This window comes from Oncorhynchus clarkii, chromosome 13 (assembly GCF_045791955.1).
Source record: "Oncorhynchus clarkii lewisi isolate Uvic-CL-2024 chromosome 13, UVic_Ocla_1.0, whole genome shotgun sequence".
Lineage (NCBI taxonomy): Eukaryota > Metazoa > Chordata > Actinopteri > Salmoniformes > Salmonidae > Oncorhynchus > Oncorhynchus clarkii.
Window position 1 is genome coordinate 21234830 of NC_092159.1, and position 23148 is coordinate 21257977.

The window sequence follows — 23148 nt, forward strand, 5'->3', positions numbered from 1 at the left end:
TTTACCAGTACCTACATGTACAAATTACCTCGACTAACCTTTACCCCTGCACATTTACTCAGTACTGGACCCTCTGTATATAGCCTCGTTATTGTTATGTAATTCTACTGTTACTTTTTATTTTTACTTTATTTTATTTAGTAAATATTTTCTTAACTATTTCTTGAACTGTTAAGGGCTTGTAAGTAAGTATTTCACGGTAAGGTCTACTACACCTGTTGTATTTGGCGCATGTGACAAATAAAATTTGATTTGATTTGATTCAATCCATGTGCCCACAGTCCATGCAAAGCATCCCAAAGGAACCAATCAGAGCTAATGTTCCAGAGCAACAGAACACGGGGGAGCCAATCAACACTAATGTCCCTGCCCTGTGACATACAGTGGAACACAAGGGACTTATGTTCAGATGAACAACAACCTATTTTTGGACGGGCCTTACTTCAGTATCATTGTTTATTATCAACAACAGTTAAAACATCAACATCGGGAGTATATGGGTTGTCCCGATAAAACTGGTCAGAGGTCAGTTTATGCTTATCAACCTGTGGGAAGTCGAGTGCATCCATCCCCAACTCACACTCAGAACAGTAGGACACACTGCAGGACAGTGGACTCCTGTAGAGCTATGCAGATCTGCCTGTGTATGCATACTATGGCACCCTATTTTGACCAGGGGGACCAGGACCCATAGGGCTCTGGTCAAAAGTAGTGCACTATATAGGGAATAGGGTGTCATTTCAGACACAGCCTATGACTCATTCTTACTGGAAAAAGCCTGTGTGGAGACAGGCAAAGTGGTCTATTAGCAACCTAATTATATTTACAAAGATACAGAGCACCAATTAAAATGGTTAATTGTTCACATACAGAGAGTGCCAATTCATTGCACACAATTATTATTCAGACAGAGCAGGTCAGGGAGGGGTTAGGATAAGATAACGTCTCTTGTGTGCTTTGCGCTGTTTCTATTCTAGGCTATATATATCTGTTTCTGAATCTACACAGGCAGGTCTGCTCACACAATCCCTCAGCCAAGTTCAGCAGAGCACAACCATGCCACAACAAATGGCAGAAGGCTTGTGTTAAGGCCTAATTTATAACAGAGAAAACTCCTTTACTAAAACAAACCTGTCTGTCTATGTTAATTACTGTGTTGAGACTGACACATTATATTAAATATCAAAAGGCTGATGCAATTGAGAGGTATTGGCTATAGTTCATTAATACTGTCAGAAGATCACAATTAGCCTATTTTCCAGTCTCTCTCTCTCTCTCTCTCAGTAGTTGACCTAATTTCTCTACCACAAAATAACACATTTGGACGAAAATGAGTTTCACTTTTTTGGACCAAAATTAGAGCCCGAATACACGGAATGAGAGTGAAAGGCTGAATCAGATTATCTCACTGGAAAGTGTTACTGAACTCTCCTCCACAGCCACACTGAAAACTAGTTCTAACGTTACTTGAAAATAAAATCTCTATCTTGTTTTTTAGCATCCAAGTAAATATACCTTTACAGGTGTAAGACACTTTGTTCAGCTTTTGGTACACATTGAACTACGTTAAATTGCAGTCAACGCTGTAAGAACGATAAAATAAAGCACATATCTACCAAAATGATTTAGCAAGAGCCTGTTCCACTTTATGATAGCCAAACAAAAATGAATTTGTAAGTAAATGTCTATGCATGTGTAATAACATAGTTTACACGACACAAAACACAACAAGAAACATAGAAACAAAGCCTTCAAAACGTATAAACAAACCCTACTGTGGCGTACTGCATGAAACACCAGGTGATGCTTGCTTGGAACGTATATTACCTCGTCTCCTTGGCTGAACTGTGAACCGAGGTCTACGAAATGCTCCACGCGAATGAAACCACCCGAATCCTCGTCGCACAAGTCGAACACCTCTTTGAGTTTTCTGAGGAACAGCAATAGCTGCTCTGGGTCGGGAAGTACACTTTCCATCGGAGGTTTGTTGTCCTGAGGTTGAAAACCCGACTTGAACACCAAAGCAGAGAGCGCCATCCCCGAGGCGGGAACCGCCGCTGCGCTGAGCGCGCTCGAGAGCAGTGCGTGCGTGACTTCACACAATCAGTAGAGCGCGAGGACCACTGGATGCTGCGAGTTGGAAGAGGTTGACATAGATACACAAGCGGGAAAAACCTATAAACAGCAGCCAGGATTAAATGGATAAACATATAATGAATAGAACGATAGAATCACTGACTTGAATGAGGACACCCGTCCTAGTCATTATATTTTCATGCGTTTAATCCTATCCCTATATGCGAAATCCAGACAGATCATTTTTGATAAACCGGGCACTGATGACACGTTGGCTACTGTTAAAAAATCACCACCAGAGGGCAAAGTAGTTCAAGACATTTTTTTTGGTCCTGAATGAGCAGCACGTTTCAGTTTTTGAGTTTTTGATGTCCACGTAACATGCTTTTTATTGTAAATGTCTGCATATGATTCTGTGAGAATGTCAGTGTTGACCTGTGATATCTCTGTGTACAGTACACTATAAAGCAGATGCTATTCAATGCATTTAATAGTAGGTCTAAACCACCTAAACCTCAATGTCTATGGTTCCCAATGGGTCTCTCCATACATTCTGCCCCATACTGACTGGTCGAGTCCGTGCACCCCCCAGCATCCATCCGTACCCTGTCTGTTTGTGTTGATGGCATCAATACTGGAGTTCCTGTTCAGTGATAAAAATAACAGTGGCTTTTTAGCATCCTTTTCACCCTGCCTCAGCCTTAAAGGTATAGACTTAAAGGAATAGTTTAGTATTTTGTTCATTAGTCCGCTGTTAGTGATAGCTCACCCAAATTACAAAAGGGCGTACAAGTCTACGGACAAGGTATGACAGCAATCCATGCTTGGTTTTTGTTTACCTAGTCACTGTCTCCAAATCCTATTGCATGTGTGGCACAAAGGTACTGATATTAGCATTTTTTTTGTGCTTACTGACCAAATCACGCTAAAGTATCTCAAATTGATTGTGTAGCTCAGGGAAGTTATTATAGATGATCTGGACATGAAGCGTGAAAAATGCTTATATCGGTACCATTGACTTGCATTGGATTTGTGCCAATAGTGGAAACAGTGACCACGTAAACAAAACCAAAGCAGTGATTACTGTCTTACCTTGCCCATAGATTGCTAACAGGGTAAGGAAACCAATATGTAATTTTGTAATTTGGGTGAACTATCCCTTTAACACATTCCCAAAAATGTCAGCAGCCAAGTTGGTGTGTTTTGCGAACTATCCCTTTAAGTTTATCAACCTCTTGCTAGGGGCTAATAAAATGACTGCCAAATGAAAGAATTTGAAACGATACAAGCCAAGTTCAAATAAAACATCACAAGTAACTGAAACTCTATAGCAGGCAGGTCAGCTTTGTTTCATGTCAACAACAACAATCACTAGTGCCATTAATAGCTTGGCTACATATTCTCAGTTATGACAAACATACATTTGAAGTAGACGTTGTACTGTATTTTACAGTTTTATAGTCAAACATTTCATATTACAGTTTTGGAGTAACGAATCATCATTAAAGATGTATAAGCAATAGTTTTTCAGATTTCACGAACAGCATACAATACATGAATGAATCCCAAACGTACATAATATTGAAGATTATTCGCCAATGTTATTCATTATCGATTATTCTCTATTATTATTATCATTATTATGTATTCATTGTCTTTTTTACTGTTGTTGATTACATTATCTCACTTCGCTTTAGCAACAGTGGCTTTGTCGTTCATGCTAATAAAACGTAACTGAATATGGTAAGAGATTAGAGGTCATTTGAAGTGAATTGGTATTGGTCCAGTCATTTCTGAACACGTCTCATTTACAGACAGTGCTCCTTTTAGTACTGCAGTCAGTGGAGACAGGCTATCTATCATTACCATTCCCTGCATAGAGAACTACTTTGTGCACTCTATAGGGAATAGTGTGCCATTTGAGACACACATTTCTTTCATTACCACCTCTCACATAAACCTCTGTTTTTAGATGGCTCATCATCCCAACTAAACTGAACGTCACTCTCTATTGCAGAGAGTTAGTGTCAAGTTCTTTGGATAAGAATACGAATAAATAATGTTAATATCGCGAGTACCCTGCGTTGAGCTAAATGCTCCATTTTTATCAGTCTCTTCGTCAAGACGTTTCAGCCCATCCAGGCTTGATGTCACTTATCTTCTAAAGTCACGGTTCTCAGTGCATTGTGGGATGCCTCGGTATCACTCCAGCCCTCATAGAGCTGGGTTGTAGACTTAGTGCACACCCTAGCAAAATGTTTTGCAACGGATAACCAAAACAAGTATATATCTTATTGAACAACTTCAGCTTGTCCCTCCCTGTGTCAGACTTCTTTCTTCCATTTGGTGCCTAGTGAATATGACCCTGGTTAGTGTGGGCAAAGCATCATATCACTTCATACAGCAAATAACCCTGTACAGTTCCTTCAAGTTCATGTGTTTCTATTCTACAACACAATGCTGTGTTGTCGTCTGTTTCTCTCTGTCGCTGCTGTGGAGGCCTTAGCAACTCGTGGCTGGGTCCTGTTCATTATGTCATACCGTGACTAAACAAAAATGGCAGGTGGGACTGTAGGCCTCATTTCAGACCCATGTCTGAGGAACATTCAGGAGTGGATGGATGACCTGTCAATCAAAACCACTCCATTCAAACATACAGTAAGTACTTTACTATTTGGGGGTTTGCTATTATAGTGCCAGGTTTTCACTGAGAGCCCATTGTGAAGCTCAGTTCTGTTATTTGAGGCCTGCAGAGAAAAACACCCTCAAGGCCCATGGTATTTATTTTAAAAATGTCACCCTTCCCTTGTCAATGTTCTCAGTCAAGTTTGAGGATTCTGTTCCAACACGATCAAGCTAGTCAATGAACTTATGTGTGTCTCCATACATCCAGTGCTGTGGTGGCAAGGCCACTTCGTTGAGATGGCCGCATTCCTTGCTACACTTGCACGACTGGATGAACATGGCGTCTCTCTGGAAACGCTCGCCATCCGGGCACACAAAAGTCACAGGAACGGTGCGCGTACGACGCGGCGAGCAGCAGCGGCCATCCGTACAAGCGCCGCAGTAATTGGGCCGGTAGAGGCGGACACTCTGACACTCGCCATACGACAGACGCATGGGTTCTGGGGCTTTTGGAGTCGGGGAGCACTTCTTGCCCTTCTGTAAAGGGAAGAGAAGGAGGAGGGGGATGAGAGGATGAGAGAGAAAGAGGGAGATAATCAAAAAGAGCAGAGGAAAGTAAAAGTTTCATGCTGTACTGTCGGGGCACCTGTATTGTTTCAATAAAATGACAAACTTTTGCAGACATCTTTAAAATATCTTTGAATAAATGTCCGGAAGGCCTATGCAACCAAATCACCATGAATTTATCACTTATCACTAACAAAGTGTCAGTACTGAAAACAAAACAAAAAGTTAATTCAATTATGGTAAAGTTATGAAATTAACTGAACACACACAGTGACAAAACAATGCTTTAAATCAAACTCACTGAAACGCATTCATCTTGCACTCAGACAGACAGAGACCTTATTAGTCTGTGGTAAATCAGCTATAATCTCCCAGCCCACAGTCGTTCGTCCCAAATTGTACCCGGTTCCCTACATAGTACACTACTTTTGACCAGAGCCTTATGGGCACTGTCCAGAGCCCTATCGTCCCTGGTCAAAAGTAGTGCACTAAATAGGGAATAGGGTGGCATTTGGGACGTAAGCACTGAGCCAGAGAAACAGAGGATTAATATAGACACACCATCTCCCTGGCTGAGTGCACAGGGCCCAGGCGCCTAGCTATGGACAGTTGCTTGGCAGGAATGCCGTGGGTGGGGTGGAGGGGACTATATTTAAAAGGGCACCACCGCCAGTGTGAGTAAATCAACGCTAGTCTATTCCCACCGGGACGTGCTCCGCAGAGGAAACAGTCTAGGGGGTTGGGGTTTGTTATCAAAGTGATACCAGATCAGTAGATGATAAGGGAGATATTTTTATTGCCTGGGATGATGATGATGATGAAGATATGTGCAGTCACACTCTCTTCTCTTGTACTGCATGCTTGTGCTCATACTGATGGGTAGACACACACACACACACACACACACACACACACAGTTTCCTATTGCGTTGTCTAAATATAGAATTTACCTTGGGGGGGATGGCTACGTCACCGCAGGGCCGGATGGTGCAGAGGCGCGTCTCTCTATCCAGCTTACACTGGGCGTTGTCGTTGGTGATGCGTGAGGACACTCCCAACCCACAGCTTCGTGAGCACTGGGACCAGTCCGTTGTCTGGACAACACACTTCTCCAACGAATGCTTCCATACTGGGAAGGGTGGGAGGAAGAGGAGCGCGGGAGACAAAGGGGAGGAAGGAAGGGGGTTATAGGGAGAATATACCACAGAGGGAAGAAATCAGGATATAGGACTGGCTGATGTACAGACAAACATGAGTAACTATCGACCAATAGTCATCAACTATTATACCAAAAATGCTAATAGTGCTAGCGATAATCGCTCAGTGTACATGATAAGCTACAGCCAAGTATCTATCATGATCAATAACAATGCATTTGGTCAATGTCAAGAGTGCAACAGTTATTCACCAGGCAGATGCTTGTAGCCTTGTTCATTCTCCCAGCCCTTGCCTCTCTCCACCAGCTCATTGCCCAGTGTGTTATCCGGCTGGTACTGGTCTGGCTGAGGTTTGGGTTGTGTTGGTTGGCGATGTTGCTTGGTGGGGGGAAGGCGCCAGGTACCCTTGTGGCAGTCCACGGTGAAGCAGCACTGCCCTGGCACCCTGACCAGCCGGGGGTAGGGGCAGGAGGGGGTGGCGGGGGGCAGACGGTTGGCACAGAGCAGGGAACAGCCCACGACGCCGTCGATGCAGGTACACTGGTGTTTACAGCCGGCGCGGAAATTCTCACCGTTCTGGTAGATCCTCCCGTTGTACTCACACGTACGACCCTCCTTTCTCGCTGTTAAGAGAGGGAAATGAGGAGAATGCATTGAATTCCATTGAATTGAGCTCAGCACAGTACAGTACAGTTAGGTACAGTTCAGTACAACTCAATTCAACGTCATAATTCCTTTAGGGGCAATTTAGATGGATACTAAGACCACTTTGAGGTAGTAACATAAATATACACATACATACAGTATACACATATATGTTTACGATCTACAGTATGCAATGTGCTATCATGTAACGAGGGGGTATTTTGGGAACCCTGCTTCCATGTCTCTGGAGAGTCTAAATATGAGGATGTGTTTTAAAGTCAAAGTACAAGAACCTCCACTGACAATCCCAGGTATGACCGGGAGGAATCTGCCACATACTCCGGTTACACTAGCTGAAACCCCCTTTACGCAATCCTCCCCTTAACAACCAGCCGTCGGCCACCGCACTCACCCCGGGGAGGCACGAGAGGGGCAATAACCGACACTGACATGGCACACAGACTGTAACCCAGAGAGAACATTCAGATCTAGAGGGAGGTCAGAGGGTCAGAGAAAGGAAGTCTTGTGAGTAAGAATCCAGAAGAGTCTCTGTCTCCATATCACGGACACGGCGGAGCCTCCATTCTTAGTCTATGAAGGATTGGAATCTTGGTTTGATGTAGATAGAACTAGTTCCATTTTGGTCTGTGAGATTGAGCTCCATAAGGAATCTACTTAACATCCAAATGTCCTCCCCCACTGGGATACAATGTGTTAAGTCCTGGGGCTGTGGTGACGTTCAACACATGGTTGAGTCCTACGGTAATGTTTCTCATACATGCACCCTAAGATGCTATCACATAAAAACTCAGCATCAACTAACTAACACATCACACTTGAAAAGATATACGCATACACCATTTATACCTCACCATAGTTCCAACACTGAACACCTACAACCTACATTACACACTTTGAATCCTAACACTTCTACAATACACACTTCCAAACGCCCCCAATTCCTCCCCCTATCACAACCTTACCCCTGCAGATGCCCTGGGCCAGGGTCACGTCATTGCCGTAGTTGCACTCCAGTCCCTTGTGGTGGTCGCAGGGCATCGTGGGGCTGCAGTCCTGGTTCAGCTGGGAGGCACACACCTTGCAGCACCCGCAGCCGTCGGCCACCGCACTCACCCCGGGGGGGCACGAGAGGGGCATGGCTGGACACTCACACACCGCCGGGCAGCTGGCACCCACCTGGAGGAGGGGGAGGAGAGAGGAAGAGGGGGGGGGGGGGGGGGGGTAGAGGAGAGGTTTAGGTTCATAGGCATAAACAGAGAGAAGCATAGGAAAGCAAAGAGATCATTTTTGTAAAACACTACTAGTGATAAAGATGCTCTAGGAGTCTATTTCGATCATTTTATGTTCATTGTGAGATTTAACATGATTATTGTGTCCCATTTGGAGTGGTTTTGAAGACTGTTTACAGTGAATTTATATACTTTAACTTCAATGTGAAGTACCAATTTAATTTGCTCATATTATTTCTACCCCTTCACCCTTGTGGATGTTTTGTTTGTCTAGGCAGCTGTTTAAGTGTTGTACCCAATCCCCTGCCAACTCATGATTCGAGTCACAGTACATCACTCTTCCTTGCCAACTTCTTCTAGAAAAAAATCTACAGTATGTAAAAAGTCCCACCCTCAGACAGTGAGTCAAAGTTATTTGACAAGCACAAACATGCCTATATATAAAAAAGAAACAATTCAAGGTAGAACTGGTAGGCTACAAAATCAGTCGGTTACATTTTACATTACAGTGCACTTATAACTGTGATTATTCCTGTAATCACAGTGTAACAAGTATTGTAATTACTCATTAGTACACTGGGTTAGGGGTAAGGATTACTACTGATAAGTACATTGTAACAATGAGTAATTACAAAACTGTTACACTGTAATTACACGAGCAGTTACACAGTAGGACTGTCTTGTAAAAGTGTTACAAAATAGCCTGTAGGCTACAGCAGTTTGAAAATATATATCTTCAGGCAACAGAAAAAAAACGGTAGACAAAGTTTTCACTTGTGTCTCTCTAAAATACAATGACTTGTGTATGACAGTCAAACCACCTCCAACTGGTCATTGCAAACTGCCTAAGTGCTCCACTCATCCGTTGCTATTTTGTTGCATGATTTGCACATGATCGAAATCATACCAATTTGACAGCTGCCAAGGTGATACGACTTACCCGACTGGTGACTGCCATTGTCAAGAAAACAAAGATGATACGTTTTGCCATAATTATTGAAAATTCCAATGAAACGTTAGACAGTTGTCAACAAACAAACAAAACAAGCTCTGATCTTGTTATTAGTCCGCTTTAAGAGAGTTCTGAACTTTTAAAACCTCTTTCAAGAATAGACTACAATCGCACTGTTGCGTTAGATGAATAGAAGTAGTTGAAGTGTAGAGAACAGTTCTTTTTATCCCTTCCTCGAGATCGTCATAGCACTCTAAAAAAATAAAAAATTCAACAGAGAGAGTATCCTGATCTACTTTATACCAACTCGTGAGCTCCGCAGAAACTCTGCCCATGCGTCGCCATATGTCCAGCCAATTATCATTCGGGCAGCGGGCCAGACATTCCAAATGGGTGGAGTTAAGGAGAGGGCTACAAATTAATTAGGGGGCGTGCTTGGGCATGAATACCGTCATTCATAAAAATCCGTAGAGGTAGTCCGTGTTTATTTTATTGGCTGGACGAAAATGTAACCGGTGCTTTTAAGTCACATTTAGTTTTACTGACATTCCACCTTTGTAGCCACCGCTCTGCTAACACCAAGATAAATACACCCGGCTTGCTGGTGAGCACTGCAGACACTCCCAGTACAGTACAATAATACTTACAGTCGTGGCCAAAAGTTTTGAGAATGACACAAATATTAATTTTTCCCAAAGTCTGCTGCCTCAGCTTGTATGACGGCAATTTCCATATACTCCAGAATGTTATGAAGAGTAATCAGATGAATTGCAATTAATTGCAAAGTCCCTCTTTGCCATGCAAATGAACTGAATGCCCAAAAAACATGTCCACTGCATCTCAGCCCTACCACAAAAGGACCAGCTGACATCATGTCAGTGATTCTCTCGTTAACACAGGTGTGAGTGTTGACGAGGACAAGGCTGGAGATCACTCTGTCATACTGGTTGAGTTCAAATAACAGACTGGAAGCTTCAAAAGGAGGGGGGTGCTTAGAATCATTGTTCTTCCTCTGTCAATCATGGTTACCTGCAAGGAAACACGTGCCGTCATCATTGCTTTGCACAAAAAGGGATTCACAGGCAAGGATATTGCTGCCAGTAAGTTTGCCCTTAAATCAACCATTTATCGGATTATCAAGAACTTCAAGGAGAGCGGTTCAATTGTTGTGAAGAAGGCTTCAAGGCGCCCAAGAAAGTCCAGCAAGCACTAGGACCGTCTCCTAAAGTTGATTCAGCTGCGGGATCGGGGCACCACCAGTACAGAGCTTGCTCAGGAATGGCAGCAGGCAGATGTGAGTGCATCTGCACGCACAGTGAGGCGAATACTTTTGGAGGATGGACTGGTGTCAAGAAGGGCAGCAAAGAAGCCACTTCTCTCCAGGAAAAACATCAGGGACAGACTGATATTCTGCAAAAGGTCCAGGGATTGGACTGCTGAGGATCATTTTCGGGGCATCCGGAAAAAAGCTTGTCCGGAGAAGACAAGGTGAGCGCTACCATCAGTCCTGTGTCATGCCAACAGTAAAGCATCCTGAGACCATTCATGTGTGGGGTTGCTTCTCAGCCAAATGAGTGGGCTCACTCACAATTTTGCCTAAGAACACAGCCATGAATAAAGAATGGTACCAACACATCCTTCGAGAACAACTTCTCCCAACCATCCAGGAACAGTTTGGTGACGAACAATGCCTTTTCCAGTATGATGGAGCACCTTGCCATAAGGCAAAAGTGATAACTAAGTGGCTCGTTGAACAAAACATCAATATTTTTGGTCCATGGCCAGGAAACTCCCCAGACCTTATTCCCATTGAGAACTTGTGGTCAATCCTCAAGAGGCGGGTGGACAAACAAAACCCCACAAATTCTGACAAACTCCAAGCATTGATTATGCAAGAATGGACTGCCATCAGTCAGGATGTGGCCCAGAAGTTAATTGACAGCATGCCAGGGCAGATTGCAGAGGTCTTGAAAAAGAAGGGTCAACACTGCAAATATTGACTCTTTGCATCAACTTCATGTAATTGTCAATAAAAGCCTTTGGCACTTATGAAATGCTTGTAATTATACTTCAGTATTCCATGGTAACATCTGACAAAAATATCTAAAGACACTGAAGCAGCAGGCTTTGTGGAAATTCATATTTGTGTCATTCTCAAAACTGATACTAGTGTAACAGTACCAACAAATTTAAGAGGTCAAGATGAAATGCAAAACATTACAGCTATATTAATAGTATAGGTATTACACAATTTCAGGGAAGTGAGACCTTGTCTGCCTACTTGTGGCTTAATAAAACCTTGTCCATTTTATGGACTGCACAGATGTGTTTCTTTAATTCCTATGAAGTGTCTACGTCCACGAAAGAACGGGTACTGTCTAGGTCGTGATTGTTTAAAACGACCCCCATGTATGCCTAGCTTTCAGTCTTGAATTGGGGTGGTCTGTGCTGACACAGCCATGAGGATAGACGTTGGTGTGTATTGTAAAGTTAATGGTTAGCCCTGTTTATTACTAAAAGCCCATTTGAGCCCATTGTGCGTCTTCTCCCAGACTCCCACTCAATACTACATTCCCATTTCTCCCATCAAGTTCTCTTTCTTTGTGGTTAGCTCCTCCCGTGTGCTCTTTCCATTCCTGACACACCTCAAACACACAACCCTTATTTGATGAAAGAATGTATGAAATATGATAGGGAGAATGTGCAGGTGAGAACAATTTGAACGGTTAGCAGTCATATTGGTCTCCTATAGACTGCCTATAGCAGCATTGCTATTGATAGCAAAGCTGTTTTGCAACAGTTACTACTCAATAGAGCGTTGTAGTCCACAGAGCTCATATGTAAATAGAATGGCCTCTTTGAACTGGCAGGTGTTTCATTTTTACTCTTTGAGGGGCAGTGGTTCCATATTTGAGTTGTGATCCACCGAAAGCCTTTTGAAGGAACCTGGTTCCTCTAGAGTTTTCTTCCTAAGTTCCTTCCTTCTAGGGAGTTTTCCTAGCCACTGTGCTTTTGCTCTTTGGGGTTTTAGGCTGGGTATCTGTAAGGCACTTTGTGACAACTGCTGATGTTTGAATTTGATTGATTGCATTATCAGCGATCCGGAAGGGACTAGCCACAACTTACCAGCTAGTCCTGACACACCATTCGGGAAATACTGCTGTAGGGCGTAGAAGCTCTCTGCATCCCAAATGGAACGCTATTCCCTATATAGTGCACTACTTTTGATCAGAGCCCTGTAGGCCCGGATAAAAAGTATTACACTGTAAAGGGAATAGGGTACCATTTGGGATGTAGACGATCTGTCTGTCACCAGTGGTAATGATGTGACCATTGGAGACGGAAGTCATGGCCCATCTATTTTAATCCAGGGGTACAGGATTTGAGAGACCTATTTAACCAACGACCACAGGTTTTCGCCACATCACTGAGCTGGACGAGACAGACTGGGACATGTTTGTTTTTTTTAAACATGCTTTTTCAAAGACTAAGGCACCAGCCCAAGTCAAGTTGGAGGTTATTCCTGGTCTGACAATTGTTGAGGTGACTGTCAGAAGCCCTATGATAAATAGACCACCGGAGCACAGTACTATGGCTGCCCAAATGGCACCCTATGCCCTATGTATCCCCATTTGGGATGGATCTAATGACACAACGGAAGAGAGAAATAGCTGATATTGTGTTTCTAAGGCTAGTCACACAGGTTGAACACAATACAGATAGACAGTACATTAGAGATTGAGGAGCACCATACTATGGTTGCATCCAAAATGGCTCCCTATTCCCTATGTAGTGCAGTAGTTTTGACCAGAGCTCTATGGGCTTTGGTCAAAAGTAGTCCACTGTGTAGGGAATAGTGTGCTTATGACACAACGGAAGAAAGAAACAGCTGATATTGTGTTTCTAAGGCCAGTTACACAGGGTGAACACAAAGCATGGAACTGGATACAGATAAGACAGAGCAGGAGAGAATGAGTGAGTGGCTGAGAGCAGAACGGGGAGAACAAGGAGACCAAAGGAAGCGATGGACAAAGAACTGGGCTGAGAAGAAGACTGTGGGAGAAGACTTGCCTGAGAGGGAGAAGAAATGGAGAGAAAGGAGGAGTACAGGGATAGAGGGGGAGAAGAGGAGAAAGGGAGGACAGGTGTTCTGTGGTAACTGAGTTTGTTTTTTCAAGGGGAGGAGGTAGCATACTCCACATATCCTGCTCCACCCCTATATGTGGTGCTACTGACAGCATGGCGTAAGGTACAGTATTTCACACAAAAACAAACTCTGGGGTGAAGTGTCCCCTAGGTACAGACCTAGAATCAGCTTCAACTCCCCAAATCCTAACCTTACCCATTACGGGGAAAGTGCAAAACTGACCCAAGATCAGCATCTATAGGCAACTTGGCCTGGCCATACCCAGCATATATTATAACATTTAGATATTAAGATTTAAATGTAGAGGGCTAAATATATGTTACATAACTTAATTCCACTAATTATCTAAATAACAGTCTGAAATAGGAAGACTGAGAAGAGAAAATTTAGTAGTCGTATTCTGATACAGAAAATAAAATAAGTTTGTATGAATGTGAAGAGAAGGGAGGGGGGAGAAGGAAGAGAAGGGGCAGAGAAAGAGAAAAGAGAGGAATTTGGAGTTCCTCCTAGTTATTATACACTGACCAAAAATATAAATCCAACGTGCAACAATTTCAAAGATTTTACTGAGTTACAGTTCAAAAAAGGGGGTCAGTCAATTGAAATAAATTCATTAGGCCCTAATCTATGGATTTCACATGACTGGGAATACAGATATGCGTCTGCTGGTCACAGATAACGTAAAAAGAAGGTAATGGCGTGGATCAGAAAACCAGTCAGTATCTGATGTGACCAACATTTGCCTCATGTGGTGCAACACATCTCCTTCGCATAGAGCTGATCAGGCTGTTGATTGTAAAGTTGCTGTATATTGGTAGGAACTGGAACGGTCTGTTGTACACGTCGATCCAGAGCATCCCAAACATGCTCAACGGGTGACATGTCTGAGCATTTTCTCGGTTAAGAAGCCAAACTGCAGTCAGATCAATACAAGCTTCCCTGAGAGTTTAGTTTTTACAGAAATTCTTCAGTTGTGCAAACCCACAGTTTCATCAGCTGTCCGGGTGGATGGTCTCAGACAATCCTGCAGGTGAAGAAGCCGGATATGGATGTCCTGGTCGTCCCGTGGTCCGCTGTTGTGAAGCCTGTTGGACCTACTGCAAAATTCGTTCTCTAAAACGACATCGGTGGCTTATGGTAAATTATCCGGCAACAGCTCTGGTGGATATTCCTGCAATCAGCATGCCAATTGCACACTCCCTAAAAATTTGAAACATCTGTGGCATTGTGTTGTAACAAAACTGCACACCTTTTGTCCCCCAGCACAAGGTGGACATGTGTAATGATAATGCTGTTTTGTTTAATCAGCTTCTTGATATGCCACACCTGTCAGGTGGATGGATTATCTTGGCAAAGGAGAAATGCTCAGTAACAGATGTAAACAAATTTGTGCCCAAAATGAGAAGCGTTGGGTACGTATGGATCTTTTGTTTCAGCACATGAACACTTTACCTGTTTAATTTATATTTTTGTTAAGTGTAATATATATATATATATATATAGTTTTAAATACATGATCATAGTGCCCCCTACTTGTGACAGGCAAAATTGAATTATATATTCTAGTGTTAATGTTGGTCTGTCTGACTCATTTCAATTCAACATTGATCTTTCATGTTCAATGATATACTGCAATGTGAAAAGCTAACTTCTCGAATTAGTAGGTATTGTTAGAAAATTCTGGTAACTTTCCGAACAGTCCCAGGGAGGGAATAAGCAGAGAATCATCCAACAGGGATTTCAGAAAATTGCCAGAATTTTTCAACCGTATTAGAAAGAAAAAGAAAACATAGTGACATAATTGTATAAAACATTTTAATATCAATTATTTCATTAAGCAAAAATAGAAACAACCACCATTAACAGGGAAAATAACATTAAAACTGCAGCCTCGGGAGGATAGGATAAAAATCAAATAAAATGTGATGCTTAATGAACTGGGAGATCAAGGAGAGGCATTTAAAATAGAAATAAAAAAGGATTATTTTATTCTCCCTCTCCAAAAAAAGACCAGGACAGAGGGGCACGGACACGTCGTCTTCACTGGTCAGGGAGCGATTTTCATCTGGACTGTTCAACTGAAATGAGAAAAGAGGGAGAGTTTAGTTTATAGCATCAAGCAGTGTACCCACATAAAATGATTGGCAGATTCTGGGTACAAAAAAATAGATACCTTCAGAATAAGATAGCTATACAGACCACATACTTGGAATGACTAGGTAATAAACAAATGCTCTAAAGTGGCTCATCAACAATTCCTTTGAAGGAACAATTGCAAGCAGCACTGGCATAATGAAGGATATTACAAAACCCAAAATAATAAATAAGTGAAAACATGGTTGTGTCTGAAATGGCATCCTATTCTCTATATAGTGCACTACTTCTAACCAGAGCCTATGTGGCTCTGATCAAAAGTAGTGCCCTACATAGGGAGACATTTAAGACATAAACCATGAAAAAGCACTGCAGTAGCACATGAAATACAAATGAGTGCTAGACTAGTTGGATATAGCTTACTGTAGGTGGAGATGTCAATCTCTTCTGGGAGCTCTGCCACGTTGACCTCGAAGCGGTCCTGCACATCGTTCAGGGTCTTGGCGTCAGTCTCATCAGACACAAAGGTCACGGCCAGACCTTTCGTCCCGAACCTGCCTGCACGGGCCACTCTGTGCAGGTAGGTGTCGGAATCCTCGGGCATGTCGTAGTTGAAGACGATGTTGACGCGCTCAATGTCCATCCCTCGGCCAAACAGGTTGGTGGCCACCAGGATCCGCCTTTGGAAGTCCTTGAACTGCTGGTACCGGGAAAGCCTGGGGGAGGAAGGGGGGCACCCATAGATTTAGAATAAGTAGAACAGGCATTATACATCCTGCTTCACTCCTGTGGGTACACTGAAACTGTGACCCACAAACATGTTGTCTGAGAGAAAGTTATTGTTAAGTCCCTCTGGATAACAGCTTCTGCTACATGACTATTATAGAAAATGTGCAAGTAAATGAGATTCTCAATTTGATTGTGCAACTCCTCATTCCTCTCCTCCTTTTGAAAAAAAAGTCAACAGTAACTGAGAGGAGGAAATGTGCTTGTATGAAATTAGACTCCATTCATACATAATGCAAATGACATTTACAGGGGTGGAATCCCAAATTAAAATGTGTAAAGTAGGAAAAGACATTTAGCTAGACATTGTATGGATAAAAACGATATGCTACTTATCGTTTTAAATATGTTCATACTTCTCAGAGTAAACAGCTGATTGAAAGGGGAGGGGTAGATCTCAACTTCAGCAAAGGACACTTATGCTTCTTCAGCAGGAGGCAAGGACACCGTTTGCCTACTAACGAATTGACACTCCTCAACCACTTATCGGTTTACGGATAAGAGGACGGAAAAGTCGAGGACATTCTTTTGTCCAAATCAGAAATTCCCAATGAAAGCCAAGACCCAATCCCAAATCTACCCCTAAACCCTATGCACTTATTAATATCTGAGATGACTTGAAGTGTAAGCAATATCCTAATATTGCTTATACCAATCAAAACTGCTCAGATTTTAACAAGTGCATAGACTGTAGGGTTTAGCCAGTGATTTTTTCCTCTCCATCAGAACCCACCTCTCCTCCTGGGCCATGCCCCTGTGGATGGCGATTGCAGGGAAGTTCTGCTCCACCAGCAGCTGAGACAGAGCCACACAGCGCTGCACAGACTTCACAAAGATCACCACCTTCAGACAGGGGAGAAAATGGCAGTGAGACCCCGAAGACAAACATGGGGCACAAAACCCATGCTGCATCTGATATGGCACCCTGGCTTTACCCTGGTCAAATAAATGTACACTCTGAAGACGAAAAACACAGGGCATAAAACTCACAGGCAGAAACTTTGTCAGTGCATAGACTTAGTTCACTTGAATGAGTAAAATTGTATTTAAACACGTGACTTTCAAATCCATGGACAAAATACATTCAACTCACTCAGATTAAAACTAAAATAAATTAGGTTTTAGCATTCAATTCTCTGAAAAGACCTCTGTCCGTACCTGGTTGAACTCGAGCACGTCGAGCAGGTCGAAGAGCTTGCGGTTCTTCTCGCTATCCTTCAGCTTGCAGTAGTACTGCTGCAGGCCGTGCAGCGTCAGCTTGGTCTCATCGTCCACAAACACCTCCATGGGCTACAGGAGATATTCATTAAGCACCAAACAGAACACAGGGAGGGACTACCAGGACTTCCAGTGCTAAACATTTAGCTAATGTGCCCTAATGAATAGAACATGGGGAAAGTGTCACTCTTTAGGGCAGTTTTATAAACCTAGCCACATTAAGTGAAAAACAGGAGTAAACCACATTCTGTGTTGGTGAATGAAGAACTACAAATGTGATTGTGAACATCAATTACTAGTACTAGAGCTGGATGGAACTTTATTTTTCATTTTATAGCTTTAATGCCAGGACTGTTCCTCCCGACAATGTCCAGAGCCCCAGACCCTGGTGAAGAGAGGGTCAACTCTGGCCACTTGTGAGACAGACAGTCACGAAAAGACAAAGCATAGATGTGCTAGACTGGAACTTTTTACATGAATATTAAGCCATATCCAAAATCCATTGAAAAAAAAAGGGGGGGATATCTGCAGTTTCTACATCCATTTTTAGACATTTAAAATTAAAAGAATAACAAATGCCCATGAGCTTAGTTCAACTTTCGTACCCCATCAGAACCCAAAATACAAGCTTGTTCCATTCCAATGCTTGTAAACAAAGTAAACGCAAAAATAAACTATATAGTCTCAAAACATGGTCAAACTGATAATTCTGATATCATTGACGGTCAGTCCTTGCATATAGCTCTACGAATTTCAGAGTGGTCAAATTTCTCCAGACCTATCCCTCCAAAACAGGGGCGAGGAAGATGCTTCATTAATGTTTATACTGCCTCTTCAAAGTGCAATTTAGGGAGATGGGTTCATCTGTGTGTGTGTGTGTGTGTAAAACTGCAACTTGAAGTTTCAGAACATGTACATAACCACGGGTTATAACAAACCCTTCAACGTACATCCTGCATGAACTTGCGGCAGACAGGACGGATCTCTTTGCTTAGGGTGGCGCTGAACATCATGCACTGCTTCTCGTGGGGTGTGAGCCTGAAGATGTCCTGAACATCACGCCTCATGTCTGAGGGAGAGACGATAGGAAAAGAATATGGCCGTCACAAAAAAAGTCAACCCACTCAGCCTGAAATCCGAGGACTACATAAAATGTAAATACTTCCCTACGTTTTGGCTAAATCCTTACTTAAGTCACACCATCTATCCCATTCTGTTCCAAGATCCACTACTACTTAGTAGGACAGTGTATTAGAAGTGCATTCTAAGTGGTATGCTAGTAGGTACATTGGAACACGTTTTCAATTGACCGTTCCTCTGTGACGTTTCAACTTACTCCCGTCACTCACATCTGGCATCAGCCCCCCTGTCCAACTCACCCAGCTGCTCCAGCATCTTGTCACACTCGTCCAGGACAAAGTGCTTCACGTTCTTCAGGTTGAGGGTCTTGTTGCGGATGAGGGCCAGGATGCGGCCGGGCGTTCCCACCACAATGTGGGGGCAGTTCTTCTTCAGCGCGTCCTCGTCCTTCTTGATGGACAGGCCCCCGAAGAACACGGCTGCCTTGACGGTAGGCATGTACTTGGAGAAGCGCTCATACTCTTTGCTGATTTGGAAGGCCAGCTCTCGTGTGTGGCACATCACCAGCACAGACACCTGGTAGACAGAGAGAGAGGTAGGGGAGGATGTTTAATACAGAACTCTGGATAGCAGAGAAACAAAAAACACACAAGATTATCCAATAGGATAGAACAGCAGTGTAAACAGTGAGATTAAAAGGAGAACAAATTCAGACTGCAATTGCCCCAGCGTCATTAGGGTATGGCAGGGGTAGGCCGTCATTGTAAATAAGAATTTATTCTTAACTGACTTGCCTAGTCCAAATAAAGGTTAAATAAAGTTGGCGATTAGACACTTTCTTATGAAAGTACCCCCAGATACACATTAAGCCTATTCCTAAACTACAAAGCACTCAATGGATTCTCCATGGAAAGCTATAATTAGTACAGGAGGACTAGGCTTCAATGTAACAGCAATTCAGTTGCTGCTTCCACAATGTAGAGATTCATTTCATTATTCAACCACTCACCTGCCCGTCCACAGGCTCAATCTGCTGCAGGGTGGCCAGTACAAACACAGCCGTCTTGCCCATACCAGACTTGGCCTGGCACAGGATGTCCATGCCCAGGATGGCCTGTGGGATGCACTCATGTTGGACTGAAAGACAGAAACGTAACTAGGGAAGTTAGTTAAGAACAAATTCTTATTTACAATGACGGCCTACCAAGAGGCCTCCTGCGGGGATTGGGGCCTGGGATTTAACATTAAAAAATATTTATAGGACAAAACACACATCACTACATAAAGAGAGACCTAAGACAACATAGCAAGGCATCAACACATGACAACACAGCAGCACAAAACATTGTACAAACATTGGCCACAGACAACAGCACAAAGGGCAAGAAGGTAGACAAGACATTACACTGACAGTTGTGGCTGCTTTGTAAGTGTCCATGATTGAGTCTTTGAAAGAGGAGATTGAGATAAAACTGTACAGTCACTAGGGGCCGAAAACTGAAGAGAGGAGCGACCCAGGGATGCGTGCGCTTTGGGGACCTTTAACAGAATGTGACTGGCAGAACAGGTGTTGTATGTGGAGTATGAGGGCTGCAGTATATATCTCAGATAGGGGAGGGGGGAGTGAGGCCTAAGAGGGTTTTAGAAATAAGCATCAACCAGTGGGTCTTGCGACAGGTATACAGAGATGACCAGTTTAAGTACGATGTGATGCTTGAAGGGGCATACATGTATAACTCATAGTCGGAGTCCCAAATGACACCCTATATATAGTGGATTACTTTCCACCAGGGCCCAGTCACGCACAGCGCTAGTTTTGAACAAAGCCCTATGGGCCCAGCTCAATAGTAGCACACTATGTCAGGAATAGGATGCCATTTGACACACACAGAATGGACAAAGTCAAAAACAGTCCTTGGTTGAAGGTGGGAAGTGCCTGTGAGGCTCACCTTCAGAGGGATGTTCAAAGCCACAGTCGACAATGGCGCGGAGCAGCTCTGGTTTGAGCAGGAAGTCTCGGAAGCCGGAGCTGTGGATGGAGACGTAAGAGCCCTTTACCTCCTTCTTGCCCGCAGGTGTGGCGGTCTCCGGGGCAACCTGAGGCTCCTCATCCTCTTCATAGTCCAACAGCTCGTTGTCAACGTCGTTCTCTGCCATTCTAGAGAAGGGGTACTTGCGTTAGTTGAAGCTAGGAAAGACTGGAGACTAGTTGGGGGGGAGCTGTATCAACAATACTGTAAATTCAGAAGGTTAATTGAAATGCCAATTCAATAATCTATGTACAAATCCTCACGGTATAACCTTAGTTATATTACATGAGGAATCCAATTCTTGTAATTTCACTTTCTGAATTAAATCCTAGTGAAACATCACCGTCATGCACAGGGTTTTCCATATTCGGTCCTTGGGACTCCAAGGGGTGCACGTTTCCCCCCAACATTACCGCCTTACCGCATTTGGCCGCCTCTCTTTCCAGTTCTCTGCTGCCAATGACTGGAACGAACTACAAAAATCTCTGAAACTGGAAACACTTATCTCCCTCACTAGCTTTAAGCACCAACTGTCAGAGCAGCTCACAGATTGCTGCACCTGTACATAGCCCACCTATAATTTAGCCCAAACAACTACCTCTTTCCCAACTGTATTTAATTTATTTATTTTGCTCCTTTGCACCCCATTATTTGTATTTCTACTTTGCACATTCTTCCATTGCAAAACTACCATTCCAGTGTTTTACTTGCTATATTGTATTTACCTTGCCACCATGGCCTTTTTTGCCTTTACCTCCCCTCTCACCTCATTTGCTCACATTGTATATAGACTTGTTTATACTGTATTATTGACTATATGTTTGTTTTACTCCATGTGTAACTCTGTGTCGTTGTATCTGTCGAACTGCTTTGCTTTATCTTGGCCAGGTCGCAATTGTAAATGAGAACTTGTTCTCAACTTGCCTACCTGGTTAAATAAAGGTAAAATAAATAATTAAATAAATAAATTACACAGCTGACTCAATCAAAATTTGATGCTTATTTGAATCAGCTGTGTAGTGTTACGGCAAAAACCTAAACGTACACCCCCTGAGGTCCGTAGGACCGAGTTTGGGAAACACTCGTCTAACGTGTATTCCTACATAGCATTAGCTAGCTGCTAATAATGCTAATAGCAGGCCGCACGCACACCGCTAAAGCTGGACAGCACGCAAAATGGGAAGCGAATGCATTTGGCACAATCATTACAATTTACCTAGCTAGAAACAAGGATCGGACCAGCGACCACCCTGCAACTCAGTTTACAGTAGTTAGCCAGTTGCCCGATTCAATCAAGTTGAACAAGTAATCATGCCTCACTCTCCGCACAAACAATGGCAGCCGCCTCCTCATTCAAACTTTGTGACAGCAAAGTGCTATAAAGGGAAATAGGTTCCAAAGGCAAGGTGAATATTCAGAAATAACGTTGGCTCAAATTAATAACGAGCAAGACATTTCTAGGGCCTAACTTGACCTAAAATGCAATTCTCGGAACCAACCTGCGACACACTGCTAGCAGAAGTTAACTGCTAACTGACATGACCGTGCTAGTACTAGCGTTAGCTTGACGCAATGCTAAATGTGTTAGTTAGCTAGCCAGATTGCACAAGGTTTTCGCAAAGATTTTAACAAAAATATACTCGAACATGGCTGCTATTTATGAGCATTATGGAAAGAAAAATATGTTTCTTATTTACAATTAATTAAGATATTGAAAATTACTCAACACAGTACATTTTTTTATGCAATTAAAATAGCACTTACTTTTCGGTGTTAATTCAAATCGGCTTCGAGTATCACTGCTAGCTAGGTTCACAGGGGCAGTCTAGAAGCACTGTGCTCGTGTATTCGTGGCCACTATTGGTTAATTTGAAAGGCAATCTCACCAAACCGGACTGAAAGCGCTCCACGATTGGTCCATTTTAATGCCGATCTTGAAAATGCCAACGAGGAAGGCGGGATTTTGCCAGCTGCCCTAAACTAAATTGTTGGCATCATTTCTTGTTTGACAACACTGTTATGAAAAAAGTACACTGTGATAGCCTTATTCAGCAATAATGTAAACATTTCAGTCGATTAGATTAGTTTATTAGTCGTTCGCAGATGTAATTGTAGGGTACAGTGAAATTCTTAAGATCTGAATTGCAGGTCAAAAAGATAAAAATGAATGAAACAATAATAATAATATGCATACTATATACATATTTATTTACAACATTTACAAACCAACAGAATGCATTCATCCAGTTGACATAAATATGATAGATGTGTGACATGAAGCTATACTGGGCAATTTGGGCAAAGGCGTAACAATGACTGTCTTGGACAAATAGACATTTGGCTTAAAACATTTACTCATTCATGGGCAATATGTGTGCATGCCCTGATCATATCAGTTTACTACATCTGTCTTCCCTCACCAAACCCATCAATGATTTGATTTATTTGACTATAATATATCAGTTATGGCCAACAGAGGGCAACATTTATCCATATAATACGATAAAACCTCACTGAACCT

At 42.8% G+C, this 23148-nt stretch overlaps 3 protein-coding genes across 3 annotated transcripts in view; all 3 read right to left on the reverse strand.

Moving 5' to 3' along the window:
* LOC139424567 (rab11 family-interacting protein 4A-like) overlaps positions 1 to 2052 on the reverse strand; it is an 82171-nt gene extending 80119 nt beyond the window's left edge. Inside the window, exon 1 of the mRNA XM_071176543.1 lies at positions 1828 to 2052. Coding sequence (XP_071032644.1) covers positions 1828 to 2037 — 210 coding nt within the window. The 5' untranslated portion in view covers positions 2038 to 2052. The remainder of the gene's footprint in view (positions 1 to 1827) is intronic.
* Positions 2053 to 2938: 886 nt separating this feature from the next.
* On the reverse strand, positions 2939 to 9527 carry LOC139424568 (CCN family member 1-like). The gene is made up of 5 exons (XM_071176544.1): positions 9261 to 9527; positions 8054 to 8267; positions 6677 to 7048; positions 6219 to 6397; positions 2939 to 5238 (listed from the first exon to the last, which is right to left on the reverse strand). Exons 1-5 carry the CDS (start codon positions 9309 to 9311, stop codon positions 4933 to 4935), a joined length of 1122 nt encoding a protein of 373 aa, XP_071032645.1. The 5' UTR covers positions 9312 to 9527; the 3' UTR covers positions 2939 to 4932.
* A 5688-nt stretch (positions 9528 to 15215) lies between these two features.
* Positions 15216 to 22478, reverse strand: LOC139424571 (ATP-dependent RNA helicase DDX39A-like). Its single transcript, XM_071176545.1, has 9 exons — positions 22392 to 22478; positions 20547 to 20755; positions 19607 to 19734; positions 18897 to 19173; positions 18468 to 18586; positions 17458 to 17589; positions 17033 to 17142; positions 15937 to 16229; positions 15216 to 15497 (listed from the first exon to the last, which is right to left on the reverse strand). Exons 2-9 carry the CDS (start codon positions 20752 to 20754, stop codon positions 15481 to 15483), a joined length of 1284 nt encoding a protein of 427 aa, XP_071032646.1. The 5' UTR covers position 20755; positions 22392 to 22478; the 3' UTR covers positions 15216 to 15480.
* Positions 22479 to 23148: the final 670 nt, after the last annotated feature.